The following is a 13,593-nucleotide window of genomic DNA, read 5'->3' as shown; positions in this document are numbered from 1 at the left end:
CACAAGGAAATTGTAAATAAAATTCTAAACAAAGTTGTTATTAATGTTTATTTTTTATAAATATCGTTATTTTAATACTTTAATAAATATACTCAACATATGTGAATATATGTTTCATTGTACATATTAGGTCCTTAGAAAAACTAGATGCAATTTGAAATAAAATTTATTCTCTGCAAAATAGCATTGTTCGGAAGTGTTCAATAACTTATGTTGAAAAAATATACAAAAAAAATTATTGTAATGTAATCGAACGATTCATGTTCGACGGTTATCTTCAGTTTTAATTATTATAGTTGTTAGTGACTATTAACAATGTTTAAAGATTTACTTTTAACACCCTCACCATTATAGTCATAATTATAAATATCATTATTAAGTTATTATTTTATTATTACGTAAGTACACTGTTGAGCAATTGTTAAATATACTTTTCATTTTTTTTTATTTAATTTTTTAATATATTATACGCCTCATCTATTTTTTTATTAATTATATTCTCATTCTGAGTTTAACTCGCATATATTTTATATTATTAGGTACTAAATAGTCGTTAAAACTAAATAACATATCAGACAGAATTATATATAATATAATAAAGTGTATGTATATACAGTACAACAATACTTATTTATTGTCTGGCACTCAGTACGATGTTAGTACATTTTAAATAAAACAACGTTTTTTATTTCTTTCTATTATTAAAAATAATACAATATTAATATAAAAAATTCTTCTTGTCATAATCGTTCCGCGGTATAAAAATGTACAAGTATAATAAAAATCGTTAATACTGCGTGAGTCGAAATAGAAAGATTGAGAAGAGAGCCGGGCGATTATTTAAAATGTACCGTGCTGCCAAACACAACGATTTAAACATTTGTACAATCAACGCAACAATCATGTAGAACATTATAAAATATATTTAACTATAAAAATTGTAACGTTGCTGATATATAGGCAAAGGCATCACTGGAGACAAGTCCTCATCGTCCGCAAGATCATCCTGCTGCTCCTCCAACGGCAGGTTTGCCAATGCTTTCACTACACACAATTTTTAATCAACGTTTGTTTTTTTCTTTTTTAATTCATCATTTCACAGAACGAACAAGCGCAAGCAAACAAAAAATAATAATTTAAGTGGGCACACACCTAAAAACAATCAGCTAGTTGCTAAAATGCATTCATTGTTCGTTGGATTCTTTGGAACCTATGAAAAAAAAATTCTAATAGCAAAAAAAAAACTGCAAAAAATAATTTAATAAAATAAAAATTCACTTTAGTGTCAAAAAAGGCTTCTAAATAAATAAAGTGCAAACTCCATGCCATTTTTTTATTATAAATTTAACTTTTTTTTTTTTGTTTCAATTTTATTTACCTGCTACAATTTTACTCATTTCCATAACTTGCTTCGCCAGAATTTGATTTAGCTGCAAAAGATGTTCGCGTTGCTTCTTTTCTTCTATCATTTTCGTCGTTGCTTTATTTACAATACTTGATGATGGTGTTTCAGACTTTGAATCTTCTAAATATTAAAAAAAATCAAATATATAATTACAAATCCATTTAATTGATTTAATAATACAGGGTTGTGATCTAAAATACTTTCAAGATGGCTGCCACTGTTAATTCTGCCATTAATCAAACACGATTAATTAATAATCAAATTAACAAGTAATCAAACATGATTCATACATTTGATTTTTTTACGTACAATTAAAAGGTGCAATAAAAATTATAGTATTCCATTTAAAATAACGAAGTGGTGTTCAAGGTGGCGGCCACCTTGAAAATATTTTAGATCAAAAGTTCCGAATGAACAACCTAAATTTCAAACCTCTACGAATAGAAAAGTTCAAACGAACCAATTACGTGTATATCTTACCTGTAGCTAAATTAGGTGAGCTAGTACTAATAATTGTAGTATCAGACAACATCTTTTTAATTGACTCAACTTTTCTCAGTCTATGTTCTTCTTCTTCGGCCGATAATTTAGGCAATTGTTCCGGAATGTAACGTTCCGGAATGTTAATTTTATTTGGAGTACCTAATATGTTATCAATGGTGTTCTCATTGTACTTAAGCTCTTTATTGCTTAACGTGGACCGCACCACGTCCGGGGCATCTATTCGCTGCCTTAAAGCTCTCTCCATGTCCAAATCATCTCTAGCTCGGCGTTCCGTTAATTTATCGAAACTATCATCGGTGGGTAATTGATTTAAGCTCTTCATGATTAAATTGTTATTTGGCGCTGTGTAATGTCTTCGTTTTTCTTTAGGAACCGCGCGTCTATTTAATTGTTTCGGAACTGTCTCTTGGCTCATTTCCGTTATAATTTGTCGGGCAGCTTCGCTTTGAAATACAGGTGATAATTCGGGTGATTTATCGACGCTTCCTTCACTCGAAGTTGCTCGGATATCGGAAAACCCCTGCGGTAAACTTGGACTGGACAACGAACTTTGACGGCTTAACACACCACTACTAGTTTTATCAGTTTCAAAACCAGGTGAACCTATATTTGTGGTACTCTGAGTTTTTTGAACAACCCCCGGTCGAAAAATTGTTCCAGAAGATTGAGATGAGGCATCTTCTTCCAGCAAAGGATCCCATTTTCCCGTCGAAGTCTTTTCGCGGTCTCTTTGTCTTCGTTCAGATTCCCGTTTGACTATTCGTACCGTTTTTATTTCTGGACGTTCTTGCGGCATCAACCCAGAACCTTGCGTTGTATCTTCGCTTGTGGAATCACTCGTCTTTAATCGATTATTATAAAATTCCATTTCCGGTGCTTGTTTTAAATCAGTATTTATGTAAAGCGGCGTTGTTGGTGCTGAACTTAAGGAACTTGTTGAATTTTCCCACGATTCCCCATGATCTATTATGTTCATTGTATCTAAGTCTGTTTCTCTCCACAAAGAATGTATTTTCTTTTTATTACCTATGATATTTGAGATATATTATTAAGAGTTTAATAAATTTTATTACTATTATAACCCTATCCCACATTTATTTTGTTAAAACTAAATTTTTCTATATTTAAGGAACATTTTAGCAACTCCCAAATGTTTCAAAATGTTGCTAAAACGATTCGAGACTATTAGTTTTATTATACCTTGATAGTTAGCTGAGGAATTAGCTGAAAGTGGTTTAATTTGTTGTTGGAGGTTATTAGACCTGTCAGTAAGTTGGCGAACCTGCATACTCAACTCTTGTCGCTGACGCTGTAAATCGCCCACCTTTTGTTGGACCCTTTGTAAATCCGATTCCAACATTGCGCTTGTACCAACCACGCAAGGCAAACTATCACCTTAATAAAACAAATAATTTCATTTCAACAAAACAAATTTTTTTTTAATTTTAATTCATACCTGCATTTGAAAATTGTGGTGAACTCCTTTGTTGCCTAGAAATCTGCAACTTTTGCTTCAAAACTAATAATTCTTGCTCCAACCTTGCGTTACCAGCAACGGTCTCCTCCAATTTTTTCGAATTTTGCGCCAACATTAAATGAACTCTACTCAGTTCATTTTCCAGAATAGCCTGTTGTTTGCGTGCTTGTTCAACTTCGGCGGGATCTTTAAAACCTTTATGCAATCTATGACGTAATCCCCCCAGCGCCCTCTCAATTTCTTCTTTATCATGCTGTAATCCTTGTAAAGTCCCCGACTCTTCCTGAATAAGCCTATCAAGTTGGTAAAGTTGTTGTACTTTTTCTTGTAGCTGCATATGATTGGGATTTAAGCGATTCCAATCGCGCCTTTCTTCCGCTAAAAGGCGACGTTCTTGGATTTGTTGGTTAAATTCTAATCTGTCGCGAACGTATGGATTAATATTTCGATCGTTTGGGGATCTATATAGTGATCCTAATTTAACCATGTTGTCAACAAGATTAACCAGGGGTTTTCCCTTTTCATACTATAATTTAATAACATTATTTATTTAATTTATAAATTATAAAAAAAAATTAATAATACCTGTTTTTCTAGTTCAAGTAAATGTTGTTTAATCTGCTCCAATTTTTGTAGATTTTCAAGTTGTTTAGCTGGATCCATTCTATGCAACTGCCCCTAATCGACAAAATAATAAAATTACACCTTCTAAAAATAGAATAATTTCTTCAACATTTGTACTACTGTAATAGAGCCTATCACGTTAAATTTGTTAATTCTGTCGTATCAAATAAGTGTGTGGTGTTAGTATAAACAAAAGTAAAAAATAAAATAATAAAATCAAACCTGAATATTCTCTATTTCAGTATAACATGCCTCTATAGCGTTATATGTATTCGTACTTTGTCTACGCAACTGTATTAATAACAAAACAAGCTCTTCGTGCGTCCTGCCGAGCAACTCGCCAGCGGAAACGTTCATTTTTTCACCCCAGTGCCAATTACCCTGCGTTTCGTAACAAAAATAAATAATAACGGAAAATTTGACCAAAAAATCAGACTACTCTTCTTACCTGTCTGGGTACCTTTTGTCCAGAATTTCCATCATGATGCTTATGATGACCCATAAAATGTTGTTGACGAATTGATCTGCATTAAAAAAATTAAATTATTAAACAAAATAATTTTTTCAAAAATCGCTTACAATCCGTATTCATTTTCGTGTTCCCTAGTAAGATTAGTAATTGATCTTGAGGGTATCGATTGAGAATTAGGATTCCACATTTGTTTGGCAGATAAAGCTCTCGGAACGGTATCTCTGCTGTTGATACAAATCGATCCAGAAGCTAAAAATCAATTTGAGTTAAAACGGGGTTTCTTAAAAAATGTTAATTGAAAATAAAAGAGTTTGTTGGTGAGAAAGAAAAAGAAATTACTTTTTTTTATACAAAATTTACATCTATTTATATTTATACAGTACCTATTGTCGTTCAAAATGCAAAATTGTACCTTGTTCTTGACTGGTGGTGCTTTGCCCCAGCGTTGCCGAGGTCTCATCACCTACGTCTACCGCTACGACACCAACCGTTATCCCTTGTTGACTTTGCGTGTCCGATGGCGCACTCGACATCAAATCCCATTGACGTAATTTTTCCCTATCGATTATAAAATTTTCTTTACGACTATCACCCGGCTTTTGATTTTCAGTATCTTTTTGTTGTTTGCATTGTATAGGCATGTTATAAACGTTGTCATTAACATATGTAACACCTCTCATTATACCACGCGGCTGTTTTTTGTGTTTATCTTTTTTCGTTTCGCCTATACAGTCTAAATCGTCCAAAGATTTCGTATGTCTTTGACTAGCGGTGCGTAATCTTTCCCTCCAAATCGCATCTTCTTCCCACATATAACTTCCTTCAGCTATCGCATTTCTACCTTCATCATTTGGAGATTCTATTTCATTGGCGTCAACGTTTTCACTTAAAACATTTTCTAATAAACCTTCTAATGAATGAGAACGTCTAACGCTCGATGACGGTGGATCCAAATCGTGAAACTTTTCATTCGGTGTGCTTGGGAATAAATTTCTTGTTTCTGGATTTGATTGTAAACTTGTAATAGAATCGATTGCTTTTAATCTTTTTAATGTGTCTGATTCATAAATGTTTTTCTTGTCAATTTGGCCAGATTTATCTGTTAGATTTAAGAAATCGACTGAAACCGAACGAGCTTCAGCTGCCAACTTAAAAGTGTTATCAATTAAATTCTGGCGAGAATTTCTACCAACATTCCTTGAAGTTCTTGTGTTGGAGCACCGTATCGGATTGACAATGTGAGTTATGTCTCGTTTATTAATCATGTTTCCTCGTTGATTATTTAAAGTTAAAATGGTGGAGTTACTATCAGTTGTGTTCATTGATAAATCAGAATAATAATAAGGCGCGCTTCTATTCATTGTAACAGGTGTTGATAACCGGGAATTATGAATGCTATTTATTTCCGTTATAGAAGCACTACTTTCAGCACGTCTATGAATATAATCAGGAGTCAATAAAGATCTTGAACTATCATGTGTATCTCTACTATTTTGTCTACTATGACAAACCGATGGTTTACTACTTTCCGGAGTTCTTTGACTCACAATACACATATTTTCGTAATCATGCTCAACATTAGACACTTGAAGATCCCTTAAATACTTATCCAAATCAACACTATCGATTGTTTCGTTATACCGACTATCTAACGAATCCAATTCGCCGCAAAATTCCTCAGAAACCGGTCTTCGTTTTAACATCCTCTCATAAGCCCTTAAACCGGGTGTTCTTAATTCAACGTCGGAATCGCTGTTATGAGATAACGAGGAGCTATCGCCATCTCTGTTATGGGATTTTGAAAATTTTGAAAATGTAAACTCATCTTTTTGTTCATCTGTTAAACTAAATTCTTGGGCACTGGAGCGTTCATCAAGTTCATCGAGAGGCGGTGGTGATCGTGGAATTGGAGGTGGGGACACTAATTCACTATCAGAACTATCTTGAAGTTCCGGAGCAGTTTGAGTAGCTCCCAAGTAATAAGACGCAGGTCGAAATGAATCTGATAAACTAAATCTAGGGTGACTGGGAGTGTCCAACGAATCGAGATCTTTAGATGCTTCATCATCAGCGTCAGAGCTATCAGATGATTTCTTTTTAGATAACATAAGTATATCGGGTAATTTTTTGGGATCGTCGATGTTTAAAATATCCCGAGTAGGGTGAAGTTCCATATAAACAGGTTCTGATTTTCCAAAGCAAACCATTTCATATGGTTGTTGATTTAAAAGACACAAATCGGAGCCTTGTGTCATCTCCACATAAGGATTTTCATCCGTTTCTAATGTTAAAGCCTCATTTGACGTTGCCGGATCTAATATATTCTTCTTTGGAGTCATGGTCATGTAATTTTCTTCAATAACATTTGTAGCCGATAATTCAACATCTCTTGTTGGAGTTTTAGTTTCGTCGATATTTTCGGTTAATTCAATATTTTCAGAATTTTTATTTTCAAATTCCGCTAAAATACTTTTGACGAGTGCTCCGTTGCTTTTAATGTCGGTTGTGTTTGATTTATCATAATCAAGGCGTAAACTAGAAACGTGAGCAACTGTCGAGGACTCCTTGTTGTAGTGAGGCTGAGTAAGAACGTCGCCATCGATGGTAGTGCTCTCGGTTGTGCTTGGGGCATCAGGACCGTGCAAAGCGGGGGATGGTGCGGTGAACGTAACAGTAGAAATAGGTGCGAGTGAGACGTCAGAAAGGCGCGAGTCCGCGGTCCATCCTGCCTGTACGCTTTCTTTAGTCGAGTCCACTTGTTCTGAACCGGGCACAAAAAAAAGGTGTCGTTTTAATTCTCTACGCACACTCCGTGGCACTACCAGCTCTAATATACCGGTTAATATTACTATTTAGGGTAATTGGGTTAGTGGTCAAACGAAACGGGCGTGCGGAAAGTTAAGGAGGACGACGTAATATGTTAGTTACAGAAGTGGAGGCCCAAGACTTCAATTCAGGCAGGAGGGACCTAGTTCAGACAGACAACCCCGCATCCCGCCAACTACACACCAGTTTATTACGACCCTCTCCGGAGGAAGTCCAACCTACCTTCGTCGTCCGACGAGTAACTATTGTACTGCATCGCCGCCGCCACTCTGGGATCCATGTATGGATCCATCTTCTGATACTCCAAACTCTTGAAATACGACGGATCCTTTCCCATCGGCGGATATGGTCGATTCAAGTTTTGATGAACTTTGCGATTTAACGGCGACTGCAACATCCTTTGCTTCCACTCTAACAACCGTTTCATCGACTCTTCTCGCTGTAATGAGAAACATTTTCTTTTGGATATCTCTTTTATAAATTGTTCGGAATGTAATTTAATCAACCAAACAAAATATCATTTTACAAGGACATACATTGTATAAAAAATAAAAAAATTAAAGAATAAATTTTACCTTTCTTTCACCTTCCCTGTTGATTCGACCTTCTACGCTTCCTCTTTCGGTCTGGACAGAGCTATTTTGAGTAAGTCTAGCACTAGCAGATCGATTGAATTGTTCACGTACACGAGAATCATCAGAATATCCATAGATTTGATCGGGTCGATTTTGCCAGGGGCTAAGACTTCCTTGATCATACCTAGGTCGTGGACTGGTTCGAATATCCTCGAATTCTTTCGATAAAGATCCTTCGCTTAATACACTTCGACTTCTAATAGGTTGTTGTTGCTGTTGTTCTGTTCTTTGGTATTCTACAGGCGTGCTGGTAAAATTAATGGGTTGAGTATTTGATTTCATTAATGGAAAAGTTTTATCCATGTCTATTCTTTTAGGTTGAGGTTGAGGTTGCTGTATATAACGAGGCATGTTTGGAAGGTATTGGGCGGATTTTCTCATTTTTTCGGCATATCTTTCTTCACTGTAAAAGTAATTGTCGCTGGAAGTGTTTCTATTAATATCTAAACTAGATTTAGGCCTTTGTTGTCGGGTTGGTTGCCTATGATTGACTTCGTATTCCAAAAAATCCGCACTATGGGGTCTTGGAATATTACAGGGAGATTTCCGCTGTTGCGGTACGAATTGACTTATATCTCGAGGTCCAAGCATCGAAACGGGTGTGTAAGTTCTTTGCATCGCTGGTATTGTGGGGTTCGATTTCTTAACACTGCTATAAGCCAATGGACTTAGCGGCCTCTTGTACATATATTGTTCAGCGTAAATATCTTCATAATCTTTGGCGTTGTTCGTTTTGGACCGTCCGTAAGTATCAGGTGTTCGCCTCTCGACGTTTTGTACTACATATTCTCTAACTCCATAATCATTTATTCCTTTACTACTGATTTGTTGAACATACTCCGGTGGTGTATAAATCGTTAATGGAGACTTGGCGTTCCTGGGAGGCGTCAAGTATTGAAAAGGGGGGCTTATATATTTCGGTTCAGCGTGATAACGATCGAGAATTTCCGGACTGGGCGATGAATATCCAGCATCGTTTAATCGTCGTGGTTTCGGGGGCGCGTTAGCGTATAAAGGCTGATTGTATTGACTCGCTTCTTGGCTCGGACTACTCAAATCAGTCGTGTTACTCGACGTGTGCATATGTACGGGTGTATTCCGTATCGTTTGCGAAGATTGTTGGAAGAAACCTGAATCGGAATTTTCCCCCGAGTTAACGTAAGTCGACGCGGATTGTACCGATTGGTCTAAATCGACGGTTGATTGTAAAAGGCAGGCCAAATTTAAAACCCTCACCCATTGCATCATTAAATCTTGGGAATCCGCGGATAACACATATGTGCGCATATTCGTGTGTTCGCATTTAAAAGCGTGTTTACGCGTTATTTTATCTTCTGGTCCGCATATTGATACTTTGTACGATGGTAATAATACTGAACCCAATAGTTTTTCTTCTTCGGGGCCTAAATTTAATAAAAAATAAATAAATGATGTAATTAATTTAATTTAAACTTACCTTTATAGTAAAACAAACAATACTCGGAGAGTACAAACCAGCGTTTTTTCCAAAGCATTAACCCTTCCGAACCCTGCTTATGAAGCCAACCTTGCATGGCAACCGGCGCTTCTGGGGGTCTTTTCGCGATTGGTGAGCGTAATTGAACGTGAGTATTATTAGATTTCTTCTTATCGATATTTTCTTTACTTTTTATCGTTGGTTGTACGACTTTAGCAGGTGGCTGTTGTTGAGCTTCAGCTTTTTGTTGGTGATAATGTACCCATACTTGCGCATTTTGTTGAGTCAAGGGCCCTTGAGCATAAATAGGTTGCGGTGGTGGTTGAGTGTGATATATCGGCTGTTGCGCCTTTGGAGGTTGATGCTGATGCACATACTGTTGCGGGTATTTTGAATAAATCGGCTGAGGGTGCTGATGGACGTGAACGTACTGCTGGTTATTAGGTATTTTTAAACCGTATTGAAGTAGCCGCAGATGCTGTGGGGCCAAATTGTGTTGGTGCGCGTGTTTCCCGAGGGGTTCTTGGGGGGGTTCGGGATTGCCGACCACGTTCGGTGTCACCTTCTTATTATCCATGTTGGTGGAGTCCAACCTGAATAAAAAATATCGAGATTTTAGTCACGTAACGCACGTCAAGTTAAATTCGCGTGAAATTAAGTTGTTAATTTAAAGTCGTCCGTGTTGAATTTGAATTTTTTATGGTGCAGAACGTAAACACATGCTCGAAGCTGACCTGCCCTATGGGCTTTAATATGCGCTCGAACGACTGCGCAGCTTTCCATAAACCCTCGGCGTTAATCGCATTTGACCAAATATCATTTATCGAACACTTTCTAGAAACCTTTTAGATTTTACTACGTATAACTTTTCTATTGTTCTCGGAGCAAACAACGTTATTACAACTACCGTGTAACTCATAAAAAATGAAAACATCCTGCCTGTAAATACATATTTCCTTTCACAGCGGACAAAAACATCTGCGATATTGGTTCGGCAGTTGTTTTTGTGAAAGAAGGGGGTGAATACACCCTTACACTCGAAAGAGGAAATATGAGTTATATATATACCAGGATTATAGGTCGTTGTCTAAAATTATTTCGAGAAATCGGAACGAAATAAATAAACGTTTAAATCTAGGACTACATGTTTGCGTGGAGGTATATTTACCAGTCCCACAGCCGCCACAAGCACGAAAACATGTTGAATCCAGCGGTATTTTCGTTTCGGCTTTCAATGCTAAAGGATTAAAAATAAATGCCTATTTTCATGTTGGAACGCGCTCGGAATTCCCCACATATATGACCTACATCAACCCTGATCTCTAACACAACCGCTTATCAGTTCCGCGGCCGCAGAATATTAAATTCACATGTTACGACAAACGATTATCAAACGCGAGACAGCGTATTTTAGATATTTTAAAAATTTGCGACGAATTTGAGTCATAACCGCGGCGTTAACGACAGCGACACGTTTCCTTGTTTTTCCGACAATTTTCCGGATCCATAGGCGGTACTACGCAGGCGCCTTCCCCTTGCACAGGGAGCGTGGAACGCGCGGGCGCCGCGACGCAAAAAAGAGTAAACAAAAGCGCGAATGCGGAACCGAAGTAAAAAAAAGTTGGGAATTATTCAGGAAGCGATTTAAGGGTTTAAAGGAAGTCGTTGAATAGGCAATTTTTTGTTAGGCAAAATTTTCGTGGCCATAAATGGAACGGAAGACTGTTTTAAGTGCCGCGAAATTAATATTCAAACTGTCGAACACCGGCTAAATGTTTGACATGCTGTTTTAAAATCGTGCAGTGGACTACTAATAGGCTTCATGAATAACTAACCCACATAAAGTAGCACAAATTTGCAATTGTTGATAACCTGAGCTGAATTTGTAATAGCTTTCTCTATGACAATTAAATTAATTCATAAAATCCGTAAATAAAAAATTCAAATTAATGCCTCATTCGCTCAACAAACAGTTTTGGGAATTTTTTCGAATCAACACCGTATGATGTCATGGGTGTTTTTGTAGTCTAAGTATAAATGCATTAGTCATGGAAATGTTAATTTTTTGTTAATGTTGATTTTTTTTGTCTTGTTAGTTTTATATTTACTAATTGTAAGTGAAAGTTTTAGATTTTCATTTCAGTTGTGAAAACTAATAATTACCACTTGTAAACATAATCTTCATAGATTGTTTTAAATTACTTTTTATGCAACTCTAAGAAGTTCTTTTAGGTTTATTTTTGGAAATATGTGATGAACCTAATTATATCCAATATACAATTATATTTATGGTTTAATTGGGTTGTTGTCTTTCTTCCTTTTAGTTCTCTTTTCTATAAGATTTCTCTAATTCTAAGAACTTGGGAGAGTTTTAAAAAAAAACAGGCAAGTGGTAACACAAAACGAAGCTTAAAGTGATTACTTATCCGTTCCGCTTTTGTAGAAAGAGGAACGAAAAACCATCGTTTCTTGAGCTAGTTTTACAATAGATAATAGGGTCTTTGGGTGCGTTTTAAGCAAAAACGTTGATTCTTGAACGAGAGATCGTTCGGAATTGCTCGCTGAAACGGAACTGCGCGTCGAGTTCATCGGCTCCCGAAGGTCCAAGAGTGCGTTTGTGTGCATTGTGGAATTACCACGGACGAAACGCCAGGTTCGCGTTAAACAGGCGCCATTCTTCGACAATAAAGGCCGCGCAGCGCGGAGAAAATGCCTGAAGCGGACTTTCTCCAAACGTATGACGGACCAAAAAAATACATCAAACAAGTAAAGGAAATCGACGAAAACGAAGTAGCTGAAGTATAAGATTGAAAGAATAAGAGAATAGGAGCGGTTGAGAGGAGAGTCGTTTAAAATAATTGTGAAACTCACCGTGGAGCGTGCGTACGGCGTTAGGCACGCGAAAAACAACCTTGGGCTGGCTCCTGGCACACATAAAGCCACTGGAACTGGGCGTACGCCGCGTCGAGGTCCCGAAACGGTCATTTTACGTCGCGACGCGCGTCCGGATAACATTCGGCCAACACGGGCCCCGACATATCCCCGGCGGTCATTTCGCGGTTCGCCTCGGAACTGAAACCGAGAGAGAACAGGTAGTCATATCTCGGTAGCGTGGCCGTTCTGGTATCCCCTCTGCCAGCCAACACCTGTCCAACGGCAAAGACATACGCCTGGCGCTGGAGGAGGCTCAAACATGCGTCACCTCTTACGTCACCATGACGGTGGCGACTCCGAATTCCGATCTCCCGCCTAAATAAAAAATAACAAGATGTTGTTAACTATCATAAATAAATAAACAAGATAAAAATATTTACTTAAACTTTCTTTCGGTTCATTCAATACAACGAACACGCCAGTTGAATGTCCTCTTTAGTTAGGCTAACAAGAAAACAAGGTAATACATCCATTCAATCTTCGCCACCCATTACACGTTCACCCATCTCTGGTTAAAATTTTCAAGTTAGATTACATTCCCCTCTATCGACCATCTGCTGCCGAGAGCCGAGATTTTCTTTTCAACTATCTACAAATATACTTCTCTGTAATCTTTCAACATTCTGCGACTGAAGAAAATTTTTACGATCTCAAAAATCTGGCATCTTTCAAATGAATTTGATATGATTCGGCCGTTATTCAATGCCAAAGAGGAGATACGCATGATTGCACACACGCAACTTGGTTTGGGTGTCGCGTTTCGAGCAATACCGCAAATTGAACGCGCATCGCATCCCATCCCAGAAACAGGCCGGGAAAATATAGAAACGGACTTCTATTTCGGTAATGTGTGCCAAACCTCGAGTCCGAACAAAATTACTAAACCGTGCCACAAAAGACCTTCGCTCTTTAAACGCGTTGCGCAATTAGTGGGTTCCCGTTCGCGAGAGCCAAACGGCAATTATTGCTATTTGTATCCGGCATGAATGTTTTGCATCCCGTTAAACTACTTTAACGGATCTTATCTCGTTATAAATCGTCTATTCATCGACTATTTATCTACTATTTAAGCCGTTTAGAGTCCTTGAAATGGTGACCGTTTTTAATTTATATTCAAGAAAGGTCGAGATCTTCTCATAGAACTAAAAAAAAATATGTTAATAAACTTAATATACACCAGCGATTAGGAAAAATCTATCTTATTGTTTTCGGATTTGAGAAGGATTTTTCCAAGGATATAAATAGTATTGAGATAAAACG

At 37.2% G+C, this 13,593-nt stretch overlaps 1 protein-coding gene across 5 annotated transcripts; it reads right to left on the bottom strand.

The window, feature by feature from the left end:
- Positions 1-150: 150 nt before the first annotated feature.
- Positions 151-13,104, bottom strand: LOC111425312 (pleckstrin homology domain-containing family A member kramer). 5 transcript variants are annotated; one of them, XM_023059260.2, is made up of 16 exons: positions 12,980-13,104; positions 12,714-12,922; positions 12,271-12,648; positions 9,400-9,992; positions 7,884-9,346; positions 7,531-7,747; positions 4,895-7,243; positions 4,590-4,731; positions 4,459-4,534; positions 4,233-4,391; positions 3,972-4,064; positions 3,366-3,912; positions 3,110-3,304; positions 1,886-2,935; positions 1,379-1,525; positions 151-1,044 (listed from the first exon to the last, which is right to left on the bottom strand). In XM_023059260.2, the coding sequence occupies exons 4-16, from the start codon at positions 9,974-9,976 to the stop codon at positions 926-928; spliced, it is 7,134 nt and encodes a 2,377-aa protein (XP_022915028.2). In that variant the 5' UTR covers positions 9,977-9,992; positions 12,271-12,648; positions 12,714-12,922; positions 12,980-13,104; the 3' UTR covers positions 151-925. The 5 variants fall into 5 exon arrangements, with proteins under 5 accessions (XP_022915028.2, XP_022915027.2, XP_022915031.2 ...); XM_023059262.2 differs by lacking the exons at positions 12,271-12,648; positions 12,714-12,922; positions 12,980-13,104 and adding exons at positions 1,153-1,210; positions 10,568-10,861 and having other exon boundaries at positions 956-1,044; XM_023059259.2 differs by lacking the exons at positions 12,271-12,648; positions 12,714-12,922; positions 12,980-13,104 and adding an exon at positions 10,568-10,861.
- Between the last annotated feature and the right edge of the window lie 489 nt (positions 13,105-13,593).

This window comes from Onthophagus taurus, chromosome 8 (genome assembly GCF_036711975.1).
Source record: "Onthophagus taurus isolate NC chromosome 8, IU_Otau_3.0, whole genome shotgun sequence".
Lineage (NCBI taxonomy): Eukaryota > Metazoa > Arthropoda > Insecta > Coleoptera > Scarabaeidae > Onthophagus > Onthophagus taurus.
The sequence above is the reverse complement of the archived record's forward strand: the minus strand, read 5'-3'. Positions and strand labels throughout refer to the sequence as shown.

Bases quoted from the DNA above. Each gene is read 5' to 3' on its own strand.
- LOC111425312 (XM_023059259.2), bottom strand. From the start codon at position 10,599: ATGTTTTCGTGCTTGTGGCGGCTGTGGGACTG. The intron at 4,535-4,589 runs GTAAGCGATTTT...TTTTTAATGCAG, and splicing joins CACGAAAATGAATACGGATT to ATCAATTCGTCAACAACATT. The intron at 1,045-1,378 runs GTAAATAAAATT...AATTGTGTGTAG, and splicing joins AATGAGTAAAATTGTAGCAG to TGAAAGCATTGGCAAACCTG.